Here is a 22,552-nt window from a genome sequence, read left to right as displayed (position 1 = left end):
ACTGGTGAAACCCTGGGCCCCTGAAACAGAGTGCGTGAACTTAACCATTTGGCCACAGGGCCGGCCCCCTTGAGGTTTCTTTAAGTGTGAAAATTATGAAAATACTGCCTCTTTAGGTTTGTATGTTATCTTTCCTTCCAGCACTGGCTATAAATCTGCAGTTGTTAAACAATTTTTATGATAAAGATTATCACAGATGCTGGTAATATTTGTCAGTCTTGTATACATGGTTGTTTATAAAGCTGGTTTGTAGATTTAAGAACTATATTTCTAGATGCAATTAAAATTCTTGAGAAGTAATTAGTACTAATTTTTCCTCTATGTCAAAGCATATCTTAGAATTGATTAGCTAGAAAGAGATTATATAAACCAAAGGACAATATAAGGTCTGAGATATCTTTTAGGTTTATTTCTAGGGGCCCCTGGGGCAATTTGTATACTGTCTGAATAGGTAATGAGCAAGTGTATTTGAAATGCATGGATCATATAAATGAAATCACTTAGCTTTTATTCTCCTTTGCTATCTTTACAAATAAATGGATAAATTTTGTACTTTGGGATGAAAAGAATCCTTTTTTAAAATTATTTTTGTGAGGAAGATTGGCCCTGAGCTAACATCCGTTGCCAATCTTGCTCTTTTTGCTTGAGGAAGACTGACACTGAGCTAACATCTGTGCCAATCTTCCTCTATTTTGTGTGGGATGCTGCCACAGCGTGGCTTGACGAGTGGTGCTAGGTCCATGCCTGGGATCCGAACCTGCGAACCCTGGGCTGCTGAAGCAGAGTGTGTGAACTTAACCACTACGCCACAGGACTGGCCCCAAAAAGAATTCTTATATTCACAGTTTTCGTATGTGTGATATTTTGACATGCACATAATACAGTCTGTCATTTGGTATCTATGAAATATTTCCCTAATAGTAATAGGAAAAGATTGTTACTAGAGTTAAATCACCAAAAATGATACTCGAGCCCTGTGTAAACCTATGGTAATTGAGGCAGTGTGGTATTAGTGTAAGGATAGACATATATAGATCATGAAATCTCGTAGAGAGTTCGTAGACCTATACATACACAGTCAATTGATTTTCAGCAATTAGGCCAAGGTAGTGCAGTAGCAGAAGATTAGTCTTTTTAACAGATGTGCTGGAACAACTGAACATATTTTTGAAAAAATGAACCTTGACCTGAAACCATATATAAAAAATAACACAAAATGGATCATAGACATAAATATAAAAATTAAAAGTAAAGTGTAAGTAAAAATCTTTATGATCTTAAATTAGATAAAGATTTCTTAGATAAAACACATAAAGACATGAAAGACAAAATTGATAAATTGAGCTTCATCAAAATTAAAAAACAAAAAAACCCCTCTGCTTTTTGAAAGACACCATAAAGGAAATAAAAAGGCAAGCCACAGACTGGGAGAAAATATTCTCAATACATATGTATCTGATAAAGAACTTATATCCAAAATATATGAAGAATTCTCACAACACAATAATAAGACAAAGAACCCAGTTTAAAAATGGGCAAAAGATTTGAATAGATACTTCACGCACAAAAAAGATATGGCCAATAAACACTTGAAAAGATGCTCAACCTCATTAGTCATTAGGGAAATACACATTAAAACCACAGTGAGATACCACTGCACACCCACTACAATGACTGAAATTAAAAACGCTGACAAGGTGGAACAATGTAGAACTCTCATGCATTGCTGATGAGAATGTAAAATACACTAAACATACACTTATCAAATGACCTAGTAATTCTCCTTGTATGTATTTACCCGAGAGAAATGAAAGCATATGTCCACGTGAATTTGTGTGTGACTGTTCATAGCAACATTATTTATAGTAGTCGAAAACTGGGAACAGCCCAAAATGTCCATTAACTGAATGGATAAACAAATTGTGTTATCTCGTTACAATGGAATACTACATAGGAATAAAAGAACTAATTGTGATACATATAACAACGTGAATGAATCTCAGAAGTATTATGCTAAGAGGCCAGACGCAAACTACGTGATGTTTGATTCCATTTATATGAAAACTGTAGTGGCAGAAAGCATAGATCAGTGGGCTGGGGCCAAGGGTTAGGGAGGGTTGGCAAAAGGACATGAAGGAGTATTTTGGATTGATTATGGTAGTTGTTACATTAGTGTATATAATTACCGTAACTCACCAAACTTTACATTTAAATGGAGTGAATTTTATTTTATGTAAATTATACCTCAATAAAGTTGGTGGGGGAATGAGACTTGAGAAACTCCTCAACTTGCTTATTTAAACTTTTTTTAAATAAAAAAGTTATTTTTATTCATTTTCAAGGGAATATATTTGGGGAAATACAGGTGCTCTAGGATGTGTAATGCAGGAAGAATTCCTCTCTCCTTTCTGTGTCATGATTGAACCCTAGTCCTCTAGAGTTGTTAGAATTCCTTTTGTTACTAGAGTTGCTGTCTTTTGGGTATGAAGCCAAAGGGAGTTTTATCATTTACTTTTATTTTAAATTCTAGATTTTGACCTCTCTTTTCCATTATAGGCACAGTCACTATACTTGTTAATTTGGCCTAATGATATCATATGGATAATCATATTTTCTTCTCTAATTTTTATCCCACAGAATTCAACCTTAATATTTTGCTGCATTTTATAAACTTACCTTCTATACATTGGTCTTTACTTTAAAAAACTGGGGAGAAAAAGTGAAAAAGAATTTAGAGAAAAATAAGAAAAAGGGATTGGAAAAACCTGTGTTTAATTAGACTGAAGTTTTAGACCAGTAAATTTATTTTCAGAAGTACTGATAGTGTCTCTGGTTTCTGCTTAATTTGTGCATTCTTCATTTGGTAGTCCTCTCTTTCATTCTCTACCATCCTGCTCTCATTACTGCAGTTTCTTCATTCAAGCATGAAGGTGAAGGGAATTTTAATCTCTTCCTTAAAAAGATTCTCCTTAAATATGCTTTGAATCTTTGGTGGAAAGATAGTATGATCAATATTCTTAGTATTTTATCACTTTTAAGATACACTTTAATGAGTTCATAATAGTTTACATCAATGTAAGATTTCAGTTGTATATTATTTCTTGACTATCACCACATAAGTGCTCCCTTTCACCCCCTTTGCCCACCCCCCACCCCCTGGTAACCACTGAACTGTTCTCTTTGTCCATGTGTTTGTTCATATTCCATGTATGCGTGAAATTATCTGGTGTTTGTCTTTCTCAGTCTGGCTTATTTTGCTCAGCATAATTCCCTCCCGGTCCTTCCATGCTGTTGCAAATGGGATGATTTTTGTCTTTTTTATGGCTGAGTAGTATTCCATTGTGTATATATACCACATCTTCTTTATCCAATCATCAGTCGATGAACACTTGGATTGTTTCCATCTCTTGGCTATTGTGAATAGTACTGCAGCAAACATAGGGGTGCATATGTTACTTTGGATTGTTGATTTCAAGTTGTTTGGGTAGATGGCCAGTAGTGGGATAGCTGGGTCTATGGTACTTTTATTTTTAGTTTTTTGAGGAATCTCCATGCTGTTTTCCATAGTGGCTGCACCAGTTTGCATTCCCACCAGCGGTGAAGATACACATTTTTTCACATTTAAACATCTCTGAAATTGCGCTGCATCTAGCAATATACCACCTAGAATTGAGTTCTTCAGAGGATTTCATTTCTTTCAGTCACCTGGGGGCAATATTAACCATCCTAGTAGTGTAAATTCAGACCACAAGCCTGCATGACTTACTAGTTCAGATTCTCAGGGGGAGGTTCCCCGTTTCTGACGCAGTGTCAGGACTGAGATGTATACCTTTCTTTGTGTGCTCCTTCTTCGTTGCAGGTTTATTTCTCCTTTTCCCTTGTATTACAGGTAAAGGCCTTTGATATCCTAGCTTTATGAGGCTCTGACTTTTCTCAGGCATTTTTCTCCCCTTTCTTAGTGGCATATAATATGGGTGAGTTTTACAAGTGATGGCATCTTAAATTTTAATCATCTTTAATTTTGTTTTCACGCATGCTTCCATATTCACTTCTTATCACTGGAACTTTTTTATATTGAGTATTTGAGTGAGAAAATGAATATTATAATTAATTCATGTTTTATTTTAGGAATGATAATATGCATGTTGTTCAGACTTTTAAAGCACAGGCTGCTGTTCTCCTGGCACAATCCGATAAACAATGTGTCCCTCCTGAGGATGTTCCTTAGGAAAAATATTCAGACAAATTAGCAAGAAGTTACTGGCTGGAATTTTTTTTTTTTTCCTTTTTCTCCCCAAAGCCCCCTGGTACATAGTTGTATATTCTTCATTGTGGGTCCGTCTAGTTGTGGCATGTGCGACGCTGCCTCATCATGGTTTGATGAGCAGTGCCATGTCCGCGCCCAGGATTCGAACCAACGAAACCCTGGGCCGCCTGCAGCAGAGTGCGCGAACTTAACCACTTGGTCACAGGGCCAGCCCCTACTGGCTGGAATTTATGAAAACAAAAACTAATGCTACTAAATGACTTTAGCTTTTATAATCTAGTCCAAAATTTCTTATCGTGTCTGTATATCCATCGTATTTGAACTTTCAATTTTTAAGAATCCATTTCATAAATTAGAATGTTCTTACTCATATTTTGTTTTTAGATCACTAAGCATACTTTTTACTGAAGGGTGGGGACATAAAGGCAGACTGAGGCCCTACCATTACATTTTTAAATAATAGCTTTATTGAGATGCAGTTCATGTGCCATTCAATTCACCCTTTTAAAGTGTACAGTTCAGTGGTTTTAGGATATTCACAGAGTTATAGACCCATCACCACTATCTAATTTTAGAACATTTTCATTACCCCCAAAAGAAACCCTGTACTCATTAGCAGAAACTCATCCTTCCTGCCTCCCACAGCCTCTGGCAACCACTAACTTCTGTTAAGTTTTTAGTTTAATTTTTAGTTCAGTTAAATATTGTGTCTGCTCTTTACAAGGGCCCTGTGCTTAGTGTTGGGAAAACAGTAAATTCTGGTCTCAAAGTTTATAATCTAGTAAAGAGTAAGAGAACTAACCACATAGTTTATGTATGTGACAAAATATAGTAAGTGCCAAAATAAAGGATTTTGAATATTTAAACCTCTCACATGGATCACAACTTTATAGAGTTTTAGTTGTTGGTGAAATCTCTTTCATTAAGTAGAAAAGTAATCTGAAGGGCCGACCCAGTGGCATAGTGGTTAAGTTCGTGTACTCCACTTTGGCGGCACAGAATTTGCTGGTCTGGGTCCTGGGTGTGGACCTAGCACTGCTCATCAAGCCATGCTGAGGTGGCGTCCCACATAGAACAACCAGAGCGACCTACAACTAGGATGTACAACTATTTACTGGGAGGCTTTGGGGAGGAAAAAAAAAAAAAGAGGAAGATTGGCAACAGATGTTAGCTCAGGGCCAGTCTTCCTTAAAAAAAGAAAAGAAAAAGGAAAGCAATCTGAGACTCAGAGGCATCACTGTCACATAGTTCTGTGGCATAGCGAGAATAGTTTCTTGAAGAAATCACTTTGAGATTGCTGGGCCTTGAAAAATAAGATAGAGATAACTGAAGAGGACATTTCAGATGTAGGGAACAGCATAAACAAAGCCTCGGGACACTTTTAGGAAATAGCAAGTAGTTCATTTTGATTATTAGAGCAAAAGGTGCATGATGTGGAGCAACATGAGATAAAACTGATTTTCGAAAGATGATAAAGGGCTTTGAACTCCTTCAAGATACAAAAATTGGTAATTTATTAGTTTGGGTAGATAATGAGGAAGGTCTAAAGGTTAGTAAGTAGGAGAGGAACGTGATTGGAGTTGGGCTTTAGGACAGTGGTTCTCAAATTATCTATGATGGAAGACCAGTTTTTAAAAAAATTCCAATCTGTTTCAAATTGATACACTTATATAGTAAAAATTAATTATTAGAAAAGTGAAGAGACATAAAACCTAAGTCTACATTTCTTATTACTTTCAAGAGACATAAAATTTCTCTGTCAAATTGCTAAAAATGTTTCTGAACACTCACAGTTTCTGTACGTCTCATGTAATGGACTCATAACTGTTTGCAGACCAGCATTGGTCTGTGGACCACACTTGGAGTAGCGCTCCTGCACAGCGATTAATTTGGCGTTAGTGTGCAGGCAGAGCAGTTGTGAAATGATTGCTGCAGAGTTCGTGAGGACCTGGACAGGTTGTGAGCAGTATGAACTGAATGGAAGATCTGCGTTCCAGAGACATTTGGAGACTCAAATGCAGGCGAGTGAGAGGGTTGTGAGATGATGCGGATTTGATGGGGAGGAAAGAGTCAGAAGACACTGACTAGATTTTAGACTCGAGTGAGAAAATGAGAGTGCCAATAGCAGGAATACAAACTAGTTTGGGGAGAGAGCTACTAAGTTAGGTTTTCAATAAAAATCCACATTTTGGCATTTTTCTATTAGGTAAAAACACACAGAGAGAAATCATTTGGTTCATAATCTAAATTTGCAGTTTCAAAAAAGGACTTGTAACTTTTGCTTTTCTTTGGTTGTCACAGAATTTGAGTATGTAATTACACAAACCCTTAAGCAAAACATACTCAAGAAGATTTTCTGCTTGTATCCTTAGTCTCATTTGTTGTTGCAGTAACTGTTGTTGGGCGCGTGGCCAGGAAACTGTGACTCCTACAAGGGGAGGAGCTAGGGATAAAGTTCACTATTGCCAAAGAAATGCTATTCCCAGTGGATTTGTGTGGAGCAACAGTGATATCCAATGACAAGTTAAATTAGACACAGAGGTGTTTTCTCCAAAGCCGTCTCAGAGGATGCGTACTGTTGAGGGGCCTGGTTCAGACTAAAACAGTCTTTTTGAAGTTAGGTTAAAGTCACACACACAAAATTGTACTAGGGACTTGAAGAAGAATTTTGTTATGTGACTTGAAGAACTGGTTGACTGATAGTTTCACACTTTGCAGAACGGCAACCAGTGACAGATGAGGTAACGCTGCTTTGAATTATGAGTGAAATCTTAAAATCAAGAGTTTGTTATTTACGAAATTCCAAATTTAGGAAATTGCATGTTCGTGTTCCTTAAGTGTGAGAATCTTAGGTCCCTGTTCTTAAAGTACGTAATATTGATAGTCTTATTTCTTATGTTTAATATCTATATTTATTTGGATAGAATTTCTTCAAATTTCATGCCTTACTGCAATGGAATATGATAGTAAAAGCTGTTACATTTGTCTTTATGTTGAAGTCTGTGCCTGGTTTTATAGTGTTTCTGTGTCTGTCTCCTAAAGGTTGTTTCTCTTGTTAATGCTCAAATCTGTATCTTGCAAATGACTTAGTATTTAGGAATTTCTGGCTGATAGTTGCATTCTAAGGTTGGATGCTTAGTTCGGTCATCCTTTCTGGGGTGGCAGCTTTGTGCTTTATTTAAAAACAAGCTTTGGAAAGTTTCACAGATATTTTCGAACTCTTGCGCGTAGATCTGGAGTATGTTCCAGTGGTTAATAATTTAGAAAAGTGACATAAGTAAACTGGCATTGGCAAAAATAGAATCAAGGTCCTGGGACCAATAGAAATTTTTGGATTCCCCAAGCAGATAAGATCTTTTTGTTTTAAATGTGTGGTGGGACAGTGAGCCAGTCTTTTAGTTGATAGAGTACCTAACTCTTGTTATAGCAGTAAAGAATGGTTGTTAGTTTGAGGCCAAGAGATTAGTTTCTCTTGAAGACTGTATCCTGGAGACGTGGTATTTCTGGCTCAAGTCTGCATCTCTGCTGAAGTCTGTGCATACTTTCAGCATTTGGGTGTTTATTATCTTTGTAAATCTTAGCATATATGTTATTACAGTTCTCTATAATGCAGCTGTTCCATCTTGTCATTATAGCTTAGCTTATACACTTTAGATATTTGCACACGAATTAGATTTTATTCCCTATTGCCCACTCCTCCCATGTTTTATAGCATAAATTAGAGAAAGAAAAAGAGAGATGAGAGTATATGTGACGTTTTTCTTTTTGTCATAATAGGAATGAATTAGAAGGGAGGAAGGCGTGATTATTTCTTTTTTAAGTTCAGGGTTTGCTTCTGTGGGTGAGGGTATTCATTTTGATTGAAAATGAAAAGATAAAAGATATTTGGTGGAAGATCTTCGTAGGAAAACATTCTTATTTCCTAATTTTAGGCATCTAGAAAGTCTTTCCTAGCTCTGGCTACTTCCTGAAGGACAGCTTCTAGAATATGTGTCACAAAATGGTACATGCTTTGTAGCAGGCATTCAACAAATGAGTTGATTGAATAAAGTGACTAATTAAAGAAGAAAGAGTGCAATTTGCATATTTAGTAGTGATTATTTTGGCAAAAACAATAGATTTCATATTTCTGATATATGTCATCCCTAGGGTTGTATGGATAATACCTAAGGTGCATTGTGATCTGTGTATCTTTAAAAAATGTATGATAAGGAGGACAGGCTTAATCTCTCTTCAGGCTAAAAGAGAATCTGATAAACTGTCTTGCTGGGTTTGTTGATAGTTTCTTTCTACCTTTAGCACTGATTGATATTAGCAAAGTCTCTTTTTCCCCGTGATTTTAGTTCTGCCTGAAACCAGCTTGCATCGTTTTTCTGTCAGAATCAAAGTTGTTTCTTTCATTATGTGGTTCCTTATTATATCTCTCCTGGATTGTACCACAAGGAAGAAGAATCTTCCCAGGCCATTCCTGCCTGAATTCCTGTAGCATATTTTAGGCATGTCAGCTGTTTGGGCTCTGATCAAGGATTTGATCCAGTTGGCCCCCTAGCTTGAATTGAGAGTGTGTTTGAAAAGCCTAAGCTTCAGTAGTAACATTTATTTTCCAGAGTTAGAACCATTGCTTTGTGTCTTTTCCTCATCTTGTGCTTCAAAAGGATTTATGTAACTGGGAAAAGATGATAATAAAGTAGATGTTCTTATCAGTAAAAGCAAGGTTAAGTTTGATAAAGTGGTAGAAGGGTCATGGTGATGTATTTTGTGTTGCGGGTGTTTCAAAAAAGATTTGAGGGGCTTGCCCTGTGGCTGAGTGGTTAAGTTCGCGCGCTCCGCTGCAGGCGGCCCAGTGTTTCATTGGTTCGAATCCTGGGTGCGGACATGGCACTGCTCATCAAACCACGCTGAGGCAGCGTCCCACATGCCACAACTAGAAGGACCCACAACGAAGAATATACAACTATGTACTGGGGTGGGGGGCTTTGGGGAGAAAAAGGAAAAAAAATAAAATCTTTAAAAAAAAAAGATTTGGGTGGATGTCATTATCCTCTGGTTCCTTGTGTCTTTCAGCTATCCATCACTCTTTTCTTTCTCTCCCATCCATTATTAACCTAAGACAAAGTAAATATATTCCAGAAGACCAGGTTTTCTTAGGGAAAGAAAGTGTAAATATTTTATATAACGTCTCTCTCAAGAACTAGGAGTTTTATAGAGCTAATCTAGTGTGCGCAGCACACTATGAGATATGTAATAATTTTCGTAATTTCCAGAAGATAACAGTTTTGAATTCAAGGGCCTGTTGATTTAGTCTTCAATTAAAGTTTTATTGTTTTTTTTTTTGTTTTTTTAAAGATTTTATTTTTCCCTTTTCTCCCCAAAGCCCCCTGGTACATAGTCGTGTATTTTTAGTTGTGAGTCCTTCTAGTTGTGGCATGTGGGATGCCGCCTCAGCATGGCTTAATGAACAGTGCCATGTCTGTGCCCTGGATTCAAACTGGTGAAACTCTGGGCCGCCGAAAGCAGAGCGCGCAAACTTAACCACTCGGCCACAGGGCGGCCCCCTTCAATTAAAGTGTTTTTAAGCAAATATTTGATTAATTTGTATGCATTTAAAATTGATGCATACATTCTGGGATGGGAGGAAACGTTTTCTATTAAAATTTAAAACAGTAATATATGAGTTGATGAGGAGTTAAAAAAAAAAATGCCATTACCTAGATCAGTGGTTTCCAAACTCTTGAGTGTTCCATCAGTTAAAATATGGAACATTCATCCCTGTATGTGCTTATTAATAAATTATACTACTGTCCTTATTTATATATAGTAAGAAACATACACAAATGAGGCATTTTTTTTTAAAAGATTTTATTTTTTTCCTTTTTCTCCCCAAAGCCCCCCGGTACATAGTTGTATATTCTTCGTTGTGGGTCCTTCTAGTTGTGGCATGTGGGACGCTGCCTCAGCGTGGTTTGATGAGCAGTGCCATGTCCGCGCCCAGGATTCAAACCAACGAAACACTGGGCCGCCTGCAGCGGAGCGTGCGAACTTAACCACTCGGCCACGGGGCCAGCCCCACAAATTAGACATTATTAAGTGACGAAATAAGGTAGAAGATTTTCTTCTTCATCTCAGTGGAGTCTTCTGCATCCCTTGGTGCAGTTATTCCTCTTTGGAGACTATTGAACTAGATCATTAATGGGGGAGCCCAGCTGAGGCATCTTTTTTTTTTTGGGTCAGGAAGATTATCGTTTAGCTAACATCTGTGCCAGTCTTCTTCTGTTTTGTATATGGGATGCTGCCACAGGATGGCTGGATGAACGGTGTGTAGGTCTGCATCTGGGATCCAGGCCTCTGAACCTTGGGCTGCCAAAGTGGAGGACATGAACTTAACCACTATGCCACCCAGCTTGCCCCAACCATCTTTATTTTTAACAAGTTTCCTAGCTGATTTGTAGCATTCTCATTTCTCGCAGTTACTTATAAAGTGAAGGCAAAGAAAATGTTTGGTAATAAGAGGATAAACCATCTAGTAATTTTGGCTGCCAAGCTGGGGATCAGATAGAAAGGGTATCCTTGTTTTCAGAGATAATTAAAACTTACCCCAAAACACCACCATGTGATGATCTACCATACTATTATATGTTTAGTTTTTCCTGTGTCTTCATAGTGATCGTTGTGAAGTTTGAATCTGATTATTTTGTTTCCTCAAAATCTGATAATTTATTCTTGCCTGCAGGTTAAAGCCCAAACTCTATAACGTGGCATACAAAGTCTTCATGATTTTGATCCCTGCCAGCTGTTTTTGCTTCATAGCTTTTATTGCCCCTTCCCCCCATCGCTGCTTCTCTAGAAAACCTCCTTTTGCAAAAACAAACAGAAAAACAAAACCAAAGAAAACTCCTCAGCTCCAGCCACAATAAATGTTTTATCGTTCACTGTACACCTTGTCCTTGCTTAGTTATTCTGCCTGGATGGCCTTTCTTGCTTTGTCTTACTGGAAAACTTCTGTTGTCTAAGATTCAGCTCATACATCTCTTCTGGTCTCCAGACAGCTGGTGCTTTCTCCTCCATGTTAGTTTATAGCATTTATTCAATTGCTATAATTATTTGCTTGTAAATCTCTCTCCTGCTAGGCTGAATTCCTCAAGAATAGAGATTGTAAGTTAAAATATAAGTTCCATGAGAGCAGGTACTCTTTTGTTCACTGCCGTATTGCAGTACCTGGCATATAGTAGATGCTCAGTAAGTATTTGTTGAATGAATCTATTTATCTTTATATCTTTAGTGTCTGGCATATGGTAGGATTTAAATGAAACTCTCTTTATTAAATAAATTACAAACGAACGAGTGAATGAATTGTAAAATCTCAGAAATAGCTTATTTTTATGGGGTCAGACATAGAAAAGGAGAGCTGATGCTTTGAAAGCATGAGTGTATGGCATTGTTAATGCCAAGACGATAAAAAGTGCACGTTTTCATATAATATCTGATTTCACTTATTGTATAAGAAGGACTTACGTAATTTTTATTGTGAATCTTAATATTGGTATTTAGATGAGAAGATCTAGAAAGATAGCCAAATAATTCCATTAAACTTAAGAATTTTTTTCAGTATTAATTGAGATATCATCTCTTACTCCTTTCTTTAGGGTGTTTGTGAACCGAAGTTTAGCCATGGAAAAAATAAAGTGTTTTGGTTTTGATATGGATTATACACTTGCTGGTGAGTAGCACTTTCTGTCTGCTTAAGAACTACTGCTTTGGATGTAACAGTGGCTCCACAGGAGACAATTCAATAAACACTTGTTGATTTAATCATATATTTAGCTGCCAGAAGCTCTTGTTATCAAGCTGCTTCCATAGAGATTTGAGAATATTGAAATTACCAGACATTCTTGAGATTTAGATTGTACAGATAGGCAGAACAGTGCTAAATTATTTTAGAGACCCTGTTAAGAAATGCTATGGTGAAATTATACTTTACTGTGTATATTTGGGCCCTTTTGGCTTTTACTCCCTTAAGCTGTTCTTCAAGGGTAGAATTTTGGATCTCTTACTCTACCACAGGGTAAACTTTTATCAGTTAAAAATTTTAATGTTATTCTTAACACAAATGGAAAATGTGTTCGTTTTCCATTGGAACAATTGCACACATCCTATGTAAAGACTTTTTAAAAACTAGAGCTATTAGCTTCGTTCATTATAAAATAGACCCCAAACACCATCACTGTGCTGTTTTTCGCCTCCTGTTTCTGAAACACATTTGACATAATCAATGTATAGTCAATAACTGCAACATTTTCAGAACTTAGGAGGTTTTTATTAAAATATTTGCAGTCTGGTGAAAATGTCATTTAATTTAAGAAATAGTAGGGATGAAGGACTGAGTTGAACACGTGCATATATATAAGTGCATGCACGTGTGTACAGCTGTGACACTCAAGAATCTTTCAGAAATTTTCTGTAAAAAATACCGTCTTTAAGGACACAAAAAACCTTAAAAATGTATAAATTCACTTATATTCAGAAACCTTTTTGTAACAGTATTAGAAAACTGGCTTCCTTTTCAAATTAGACAAATCTCAGTTTGGTATTCACTTTAGGCTACAAATATAAATGGATAATATAAATGTACAAAAGTGAGCACATGCTGTTTAAAAGTTACTGGCACGTAGATGTGGCCATGATATTTACCAAACAAGTTATATATTAAAAAGAGACACTGACTTGATTTGAATTTCTCTTTCTTCCCTCCATACTCTATTTATTAAGTTTTTTATTGCCTTAAAGTTATTTTTCCTGCATTTTGATTCTTTCTTATTTTCCTAATTGGACACAGAGACTTTTAGGAGCACTTCTCAGAAGGCAGGTGGAAGCACTGTACTTTCTTAGTATAGATCGTGCTGTCCAGATTGGGAGAAAATCTTTCTCCTTTCTAGAATTCTAGATCTCCAGGGAAAGCAATGATGAGATAGTTCAGCAGCTGAAAGAGGTATAATCTAAAGCAGAAATAGAAGTTAATGAGATCAAAAAGTGACGAACTTTTTCCCTTTGGTTATTAAGACAATCTCATTGTGTTGAAGTAGTATCAATTAGTATCCATACTTTCAATAAGTATTTATTGAAAACCTGTAATGTGCCTGGCACATACTGTTACTGAGCATTGAGAGAGAACTCACAGAATAAAGAAAAAATGAATTCTCATTTAGTGAAAAAGTCACTGAATCTTAGTCTCTAAACTTTAGAGATACCTATTTGTTTTTTTGTAACCTCACTTCATATTTTAATGCTTACTCTTAGTCTAGACACTAATATACTTTGGTTATGTGTAAGTATAATAGTAATTATTAACATTTATTAAGTGCTTATTATATGCCAAGCCCCGGTCTGAGTTTTACCTACATGGATTACATGTAATACATGGATTATCTCATTCACACCACTTAATATATGCAAAAACTCTAGGGGCCGGCCTGGTGGTATAATGGTTAAGTTCACGTGCTCTGCTTTGGCAGCTCCAGTTCATGGATTTGGATCCCAGGCGTGGACCTACACCATTCATCAAGTCATGCTGTCCCACATACAATATAGAGGAAGGTGGACACAGATGTTGGCTCAGGGCCAATCTTCCTCACTAAAACAAACAAACAAACAAAACCTCTATGAGGCAGATACTACTATTAGTGTCTTCGTTTTACAGATGACACTAAGATGTTAAGGACTTTGTCCAAGGACATTTAGCTATAATCAAGCTGAACTAAGATTCAAACCTAGGCATACCTGTATATATATGTGCATAGTAAGTTTCAATTATCATTTTGAATAATGAAAATTTATAGTGAGGTATAATTTCAAAGTAATAAGTTTCCCCCCCTTAAACAGAACTTAAGCGCTCAAAAGAGCAAAGCCATTTAAAGTAGTCCCCTTGAGAGACTAGACATTCCAACAATTCTGTGTTGAATGAAAAACATTGTTACCCTTCTTGTGGTATTGCCTTCCCTCGGGTAGGAAAGCTACTTTATATTTATACTCTGACCTGTTTTCCAGAATGATATTTATTAAATTGATCTGTGACTAACTTTTGGTTACTTAAAAAACAAACAAACCATACCCTTGAAGTGCTAAGGAATTTTCATCAGAAAAATGTGCCATGAAATACAGACACAAGACTAAATGTTTTATGAAAACTTTGAGTATTTGGGATAAATATCCCTGGAATAAGCATAATAGCCTCACAGGGGAAGTTCTTGAAAAGTGTCTATATTCTTTCTGAAGCCTTCTCTGAGACATTGTCTTCTTGCTGCAACCCTGACACCTTGGTACATCATTCTCTCAGAGCAATTTATATTGTCAATTGCAGCTCTTTTTTTCCTTTTTTTCGGTGAGGCAGATTGTCCCTGAGCTAACATCTGTGCCAGTCTTCCTCCATTTTGTATGCGGGCTGCTGCTGCAGCATGGCTTGATGAGTGGTGTATAGGTCCACACCCGGGATCTGAACCCAGGAACCCTAGTCTGCTGAAGTGGAGCTTGTGAACTTAACCACTCCTCCACCAGGCTGGCCCCAGTTGCAGCTTTTGTTTACTTGCCAGTCGCCCCATTGCCCTGCAAGTTCCTCAAGGACACGGGCTTTTTTTTATTTTTACACATTTATATGCTATGTGTTGCTTAAAGCCTGGCTTATAGTAGGTGCCCAGAAAATATTTATTGAATGAACAATTTGGGTGCATAAGTTTTAATGTATCAGTTTAAGAATCAATCATGGTACTTGACCCAGTAAATACACTAATTATTCAAGTGAATTACTTTTAAAGATGCGCTTATTCTTAAAATTTTAATAAACTTTATTCAGGAATAAGTTGCATACAATAAAACACGTGCATTTTAAGTATATAGATTGAGTTTGACAGAATGTATGCACCTGTGTAGCCACCACCACAATCACGATATAGAATATTTCCCTCATTCCAGAAAGTTCCTCATTGCCTCTTTGAAGTCACTTCTCTCTCCTACCCCACCCTTTGCCCCAGGGCTTTTTGTCAATATAGATTAATTTTGCCTCTTCTAGAATTTCTTAAAATGGAATCATACAGAATGTACTCTTGTGTCTGGCTTCTTTTTTTTTTTAACTTTTTATTTTATTTTATTTTTTTAAAGATTGGCACCTGAGCTAACAACTGTTAGTTGTTAGTTAACAACTGTTGCCAGTCTTTTTTTTTCCCTTCTCCTTCTTCTCCCCAAAGCTCCCCAGTACATAGCAGTATATTCTAGTTGTAGGTCCCTCTGGTTGTGCTATATGGGACGCCACCTCAACATGATCTTATGAGCAGTGCCATGTCTGCGCCCAGGATCTGAACTGACAAAACCCTGGGCTGCTGATGCGAAGCACGCGAACTTAACCACTCGGTCATGGGGCTGGCCCCTTAAATTTTTATTTTCTTAATTTTTAATTTTTTTAAAGATTTTGTTTTTTCCTTTTTCTCTCCAGAGCCCCCTGGTACATAGTTGCATATTTTTTTTAGTTGTGGGTCCTTCTAGTTGTGGCATGTGGGATGCCGCCTCAGCATGGTCTGATGAGCAGTGCCATGTCCATGCCCAGGATTCAAACCGGCAAAACCCTGGGCCACCGAAGCGGAACGTGCAAACTTAACCACTCGGCCATGGGGCCGGCCCCTTAAGTTCTTATTTTGAAATAATTTTAGACCTATGGAAGAGCTGCAAAATTAATAGTTTGCCTTTACTCTCTCCTAATGGTAATATCTTACTTGATCATAGTACAATTACAGAAACTAAGAAATTAGCATTTAGTATAGTACTATTAATTAAACTGCAGACTTTGTTTAGTTTTTACTGGTTTTTTCACTAAAGTTCTTAATTCCAATCCAGGATCAAATTGAGAATCCCACATTGCATTTAGCTGTCATATTTTCTTAGTCTCTTCTGTTATAGTTCCTAAGTCTTTTCTGTCTTTCATTGCTGTGATGCTTTTGAAGAGTACTTCTTAGGTATTTTTGTAGAATGTTCCACAATTTGGGTGTATCTGATATTTTTTCATGAATAGGTGGAAGTATTTTGCATGTTTGGGAAAAATACCACAGAAGTGATGTGCTCTTTTCAGAGCACGATACCAGGGTACATAATGTTGTGAAGTCTTATTAATAGTGATGTTAGCCAGTCAATATTATGAAATTATCCTGTTTCTCTTTAAAATTTCTTTTTGTGGAGGGAGGTGCCAAGTAGTGTTCCATTGTATGTGTATACCACAATTTGTTTATCTATTTATCTTTTGATGGACATTTCGGTAGTTTCTAGTTTGTGGCTATTATGAAGCTACTGTGGTGTATAAGCCTTTTTGTGGATGTATAGTTTTACTTCTGGGTAAATACCTGGGAGTGGAATTACCAGATTATATGTTTACCTTTTAGGAAACTGACAAATGGTTTTTCAGAGTAATGATACCATTTTAAATTCTCACCTAGCAAATATGAGCATTCTAGTTGCTCCACTCCTCACCTATACTTGATTCTTGCAGGTTTTTAGTTAGTCTTGAAGTCAATAGTGTAAGTCCTCTATCTTTATTCTTTTTTGGAATTGTTTTGATTTTCTAGATCCTTCACATTTCTATATAAATTTTAGAATCAGCTTATCAGTTTTTAAAAAGGCCTGCTGGGATTTTGATTAGGATGTCTTGATCTCTATATCAACTTGTGGAGAATTGACATTTTAATTACTCTGGGTCTTCCATTCCATGAACATGATACCTTGTTCCATTTATCTAATTTTCTTTAGTATCTCTTAGCAATGTTTTACGATTTTTGGTTAAAGGTCTTTCATGTGTTTTGTTACATTTATCTAAGTATTTCATGGTTTTTTGTAATTGTAAATGGTGTTTTTAATTTCATTTTCTATTTTTTTGTTGCTAGCATTAAGAAATACAGCTCATTTTTTATATTGACGTTGTATCCTGTGACTTGCTAAATTCACTTATTAGTTCCAGTAGCTCTTTTGTAGATTCCTTATAATTATCCACATATATAATTATCCACATATATCATCTGCAAGTTACTTAATTTTTCCTTTCCAATCTGTATATATTTATATCTTATTTTATTAAAACTTTGTTTTGCCTTATTGCACTGGCTAAAACTTTAATACTGTGTTGAATTAGAGGTGTTGAGAATGGACCTACTTGCCATGTTTTTGATCTTAGGGAGAGAATGTTCAGTTTTTCACTATTAAGTATGAAGTCAATTGTAGCTTTTTGTAAATGTTTTTTATCAGGTTCAGAACGTTCCCTTTTATTCTTAATTTTCTAGGAGTTTTATTTTTGACATGAATGTGTGCTAAACTTCATCAAATGTTTTTCTGCTTCTGTTGAGATGATCGTATGGTTTTTCTTTTTTAGTCTGTTATAAGAGAGAATTACATTGATTTCTGAATGTTAAACCACTTTGCGTTCCTGGAATAAATGTCACTTGGTCATGTACTATTCTTTTTATATAGTATTGGTGAATTTGCTTTGCCAGTATTTTGTTGAGTATTTTGCATTATGTTCATGAGGGGTATTGGTATGTAGTTTTCTCTTCTTGTGATGTTCATCTAATTTTGGTATTAGGGTAGTGCTGGCTTCATAGAATGAATTGTGAACCATTCCCTTTTCCTATTTTCTGAAAGTTTGGGTATGAGTGGTATTGTTTTTTTCCTTAAATATTTGATAGAATTAACTGGTGAAGCCATCTGGGCCATGAGTTATCTTTGTGGGAAAGTTTTAAATTATATATTCAACTTTTAAACATGGATATAAGGCTAGTTGGAGTTTCTATTTCTTCTTGTATTAGTTTTGATAATTTGTGTCCATTTCATCTAAGTTTTAAATTTATTGGCATAAAGTTGTTCATAATATTCTTTTATTATTCTTTTGATATCTGTAAAGTCTGTAGTAATGGTCTCTTTTTTTTTTAAGATTGGCACCTGGCTAACAACTGTTGCCAATATTCTTTTTTTTTTTTTCCCCCTGCCTTTTCTCCCCAAATCTCCCAAGTAGATAGTTGTATATTTTTAGTTGTGGGTCTTTCTAGTTGTGGTATGTGGGACGTCACCTCAACATGGCCTAATGAGTGGTGCCATGCCCACGCCCAGGATCTGAACCAGTGAAACCCCGGGCCACCAAAGCATAGTGTGCAAACTTAACCACTCGGCCATGGGGCTGGCCCCTCTTTTTCATTCTTGATATTGGTAATTTGTTTCTTTTTTTTTTTCCTTCATAAGTCTAGCTAGAGGTTTATCAGTTTTATTGATTCCTAGACCCTGAAGAACCAGCTTTTGGTTTCAGTGAATGCATAAGAATAAGGGAGATTTAAATTTAGAGGTGATTTTAAAGTAATAATTTATAAGTATGGAGTTATAACCTGCTTTTCTGATAATTGTTGACTATAAGAAAGTAATTACTTATAAAATTAATATAGTAAAGTATTATCCAAATACTCCAGGTACCACTATCTTTATTTGCTTTATATTTTTTATTAGGACTAAGCAGGAAGCTCTTTGATTTCTGACTATAATTTTTCAGTTTGATTATTTGTTTTTTTGTGTTCTAACTCTTAGTATCATTAACATTATTTTTTGTCTTGTTGACTTGCTTTCTTGCTTCCAGTGTTTGTGGAAAATAGCAATTTTCTGTTTAGAGTGAAATGTGGCACAATGTACTTCCTTTCATTTTTTTCTCTTGTATATTTTGACTTTAGAATTTGGAGGATTCAGAGAAGAATTGGTTTCTTAATTTTTTTCAGTATTAACTCAGTATATATTAAGTGCTTAACAAATAGTAGCTGTTATAATAAATAGCTACCTTTTTTGTATAATACTACTATTCCTAACATAAAGAAGACATTTAGTAAGCATTTGATTTTTGGGGTGGGAAGGACTAACTCAATAAATGTTAATTTTATCTGAAATGAAATGATTAGATATGCTATAGAACTGTTACCTAGCATAATCTGTGAATTGGCTACTCTAGCAAACAATATTTTGAGTGATACAGGTACCATTTACAGCATAGATGGATTACAAGTTTTCAGAGTTAGAATGTAGTGAAATTGATGGTGAGGCCAGGATGGATGCTTCTGAAAGGTCTGGATAGGACATCACATCTCCAATGGCAGTCATGTTTTGGAATTGTACGTTCATTGAGAGAAGATGGTTACTGACTCAGGGCCTTACCCACTGTAAACTTTGTCTAAATTTTTTTCAGAGAATAGCTACATGGGTTTCTTGGAGTTTTTTCCCCTTGTTTTCATATGTGGGAAATGTATACGACTTTTTCATGGAAAGTGTAGGGGATGGGATCTAATTTTGGAGATTTAAGCTATTTTCATAAGGAAACAGCTCTGTTTTTAGTCTTCTAGACAATGGCCACAGAACACCTTCTTTAGGCGGAGGGGTGTCATGGTTTGGTTTGGTTTTCATTTTTTACCTTTTTTATAGTTCATATTGATAAATGAGAAAATTTGCTTTGAATAATCCTGATGTTTTGAGAATGCAGTTCTTCATGTCAAATGTTGGGGTTGGTAGAATTAGTGGTGAATAATCATTTAAAACTTTGATTTGTCACTAATGAGTAAGGAAGACGATAATTGAGGCAAGAATACATACATGGACTCTTAAGAATCTTAAACTGTATACATAATGATTTTAAACTTGTCATTTTCCAAAAGTAAACTGTATAGAGCTTTGGTAGAATAAAGTTACTTTGTGGGGGAGCAGAGGTTTTGGTTTTATTTTTAGTTTGTTAAAAGAGAAATTGGTGGCTTTACTTGTGTTATCTTTTAAAAATTGTATTATTTTGCTTACAATTTGGTACGTTTCTTCCCCTGAATGAAGTGTGTCACACAGTTCAGTAACATAACCCATTCTGATGGGAAGGAACCTCGTTATCTTTATCTCATCTGAATGCCAGCCTCATACCTCAAACAATTTTTCAGAGAAGATCCCTTCATCATCAGCTGTCTCTGTAAATAAAGTGAGCCATACATTTTTAATGTTTTTATTAGTATATTTGCAGGGTTTCCATGTAAGATTGACATTTTTATATAAAATAAAAACAAAAACCCCCAAACAAAAAACTTGTCTATTGACATAAACTAATTTTTCCTGTTTGTTTTAATTCTGAAATCTGCCTGTAGAATTAACTGCCATTATTGGCATTTAGCTCCTTATTTCTGTAATGCTGTAGATTAACACTGTATTTCTCTAGTGGAATTATGTATATTTCTTATGCTTTAACCAGTTTTTGTACTAAGTACAGATGAATTTATATATGAAATTCAATGTTTAGAATCTAGGTAACACTAAGTATTGTATATTAGCTTTCCCACTGACCAACAGTGGGCTGTGTTTTATATAAAAAATACTATTTATAATTCCTATTTATAATCAGACCTATTTATAATTCCTCTCTTACCCCAGATTACTTTAGCAACGTTCTTTGCACATGATGTATATCAGAAACTTGTCCTTCGCATTTTTGGCTTCCTCTTCAGATATGTTTTTCTTTTCCCTTTTCTTGAGGCTTCTTAATTAATTAATTAAATTTCCTTAATTAAATTTCCTTAATTTCCCTGTTAGGTGCTCTGGTTTCCTAAGTTGCCCTACTGTGGGTCCTTTCTAGACCTCAGATTTTGTTTATGGTCTTTATCTGAGAGCAGTCCTTAGCTTTTTTATACTTACGTGGGACAGTCAGCTGAGTCATACAGGTCAGTGCATTCTCCAGGACAAATTAAGCCAAAAAAGATCTTCAAAGTCAACCTAAGATTAGGTCTTTGTACTTGTAAGAGAGCAAGAAAGTTCTTTTTAACCCAGCTACAGTCATGTACCGTATAACAACATTTCAGTCAACAACGAATGGCATATACAAGGGTGGTCCCATACGATTAGTACCATAGGGCCCACCCTGTGGCCGGATTCGCACGCTCTGCTTCGGAGGTGGAGGGTTTCTTCAGCTTGGATCTTGGGCGCAGACATTGCACCGCTCCTCAGGCCATGCTCGGGCACCATCCCACATGCCACAACTAGAAGGACCCACAACTGAAACTATACAACTGTGTACCGGGGGGCTTTGGGGAGAAAAAGGAAAAATAAAATCTTTAAAAAAAAAAAAAAGATTAGTACCATATAGCCTAGGTGTGTAGTAGGCTATACCATCTAGGTTTGTGTAAGTACGTTCTATGATGTTCGCACCACGATGAAATCACCTAACTACACATTTCTCAGAACATATCCCCATATCAAGTGGCCTTGACTGTACTCCCTATCCACAGAATGAAGGGACCAATGTATACTATTTTTTTTAATTTTTAAAATTCTTTTAATTGCAGTAACATTGGATTATAACAGTATATAGCTTTCAGATGTACATCATAATATTTTTCGAATTCTGTGTAGATTACATCATGTTCACCACCCAAAAACTAATTATAGTCCATCCTCTCACATGTAAGCCTAATCACCCCTTTTGCCCTCCCCCCATACTATTTTTGAATTTTATTTCTTTGCTTTTGTTTGCATAGAAGACTGCTAAAAATGTTCTCTTGCTGAATTTGTTATTACCAACAGTGGACAATAGAGTGAAAATAGAAAACACGGGGAGAGTTGGTGTGTTTTAGGTTCTTTAGTGCTTGTTCATTTTTCAAGTGACAGGTAGACATAAATAGTCCTGTGTTTTCTGTTACTGTTAGTATTCTGTTAGTTTTATAATATTATACCCAGAAATTTATTTCCGAGGTTTTAAATGAGAAATTCTTTTCTGATTAAATGAGTGACATAAAATACTTACATCACCTCCTTATGATTATAGGTCACTATCTGACAGACTGCTGATCTATAAAATGTACTTTCTTTTTTTTTTTAACATTTTATTTTCCCTTTTTCTCCCCAAAGCCCCCAGTACATAGTTGTATGTATTTTTAGTTGTGGGTCCTTCTAGTTGTGGCATGTGAGACGCCGCCCCAGCATGGCCCGATGAGCAGTGCCACGTCTGCGCCCAGGATCCAAACTGGCGAAACCCTGGGCCGTCAATGCGGAGAGCACGTGAACTTAACCACTCGGCCACAGGGCCAGCCCCCAAAATGTGCTTTCTTTAACAAGCAAAATGTTAGCCAGTGGCTGAATGAGAGTAATCTAGGTGTAAAAAATGATTAAAAAAAAAAGCCAGAATAATCCTCTTTCTGTTTCAAAGGTTAAGTCCTATATACTCTGAGTTTAGGCCCAGTCTTATTTTTATCTTTCCTAGAGGCTGTA

At 36.1% G+C, this 22,552-nt stretch overlaps 1 protein-coding gene across 4 annotated transcripts in view; it reads left to right on the top strand.

The window, feature by feature from the left end:
- NT5C2 (5'-nucleotidase, cytosolic II) overlaps nt 1–22,552 on the top strand; it is a 96,916-nt gene that overhangs the window by 44,946 nt on the left and 29,418 nt on the right. For 3 of the 4 annotated variants that reach the window (XM_046653704.1, XM_046653703.1, XM_046653706.1), the window contains exon 3: nt 11,911–11,984. In XM_046653704.1, the coding sequence (XP_046509660.1) occupies nt 11,911–11,984 (74 nt within the window). Of the gene's footprint in view, nt 1–6,855; nt 7,009–11,910; nt 11,985–22,552 lie in introns of those variants that run through there. The other variant, XM_046653705.1, reaches the window with a different exon arrangement.

This window comes from Equus quagga, chromosome 2 (genome assembly GCF_021613505.1).
Source record: "Equus quagga isolate Etosha38 chromosome 2, UCLA_HA_Equagga_1.0, whole genome shotgun sequence".
NCBI lineage: Eukaryota > Metazoa > Chordata > Mammalia > Perissodactyla > Equidae > Equus > Equus quagga.
This window is presented reverse-complemented; position numbering and strand designations above follow the sequence as displayed.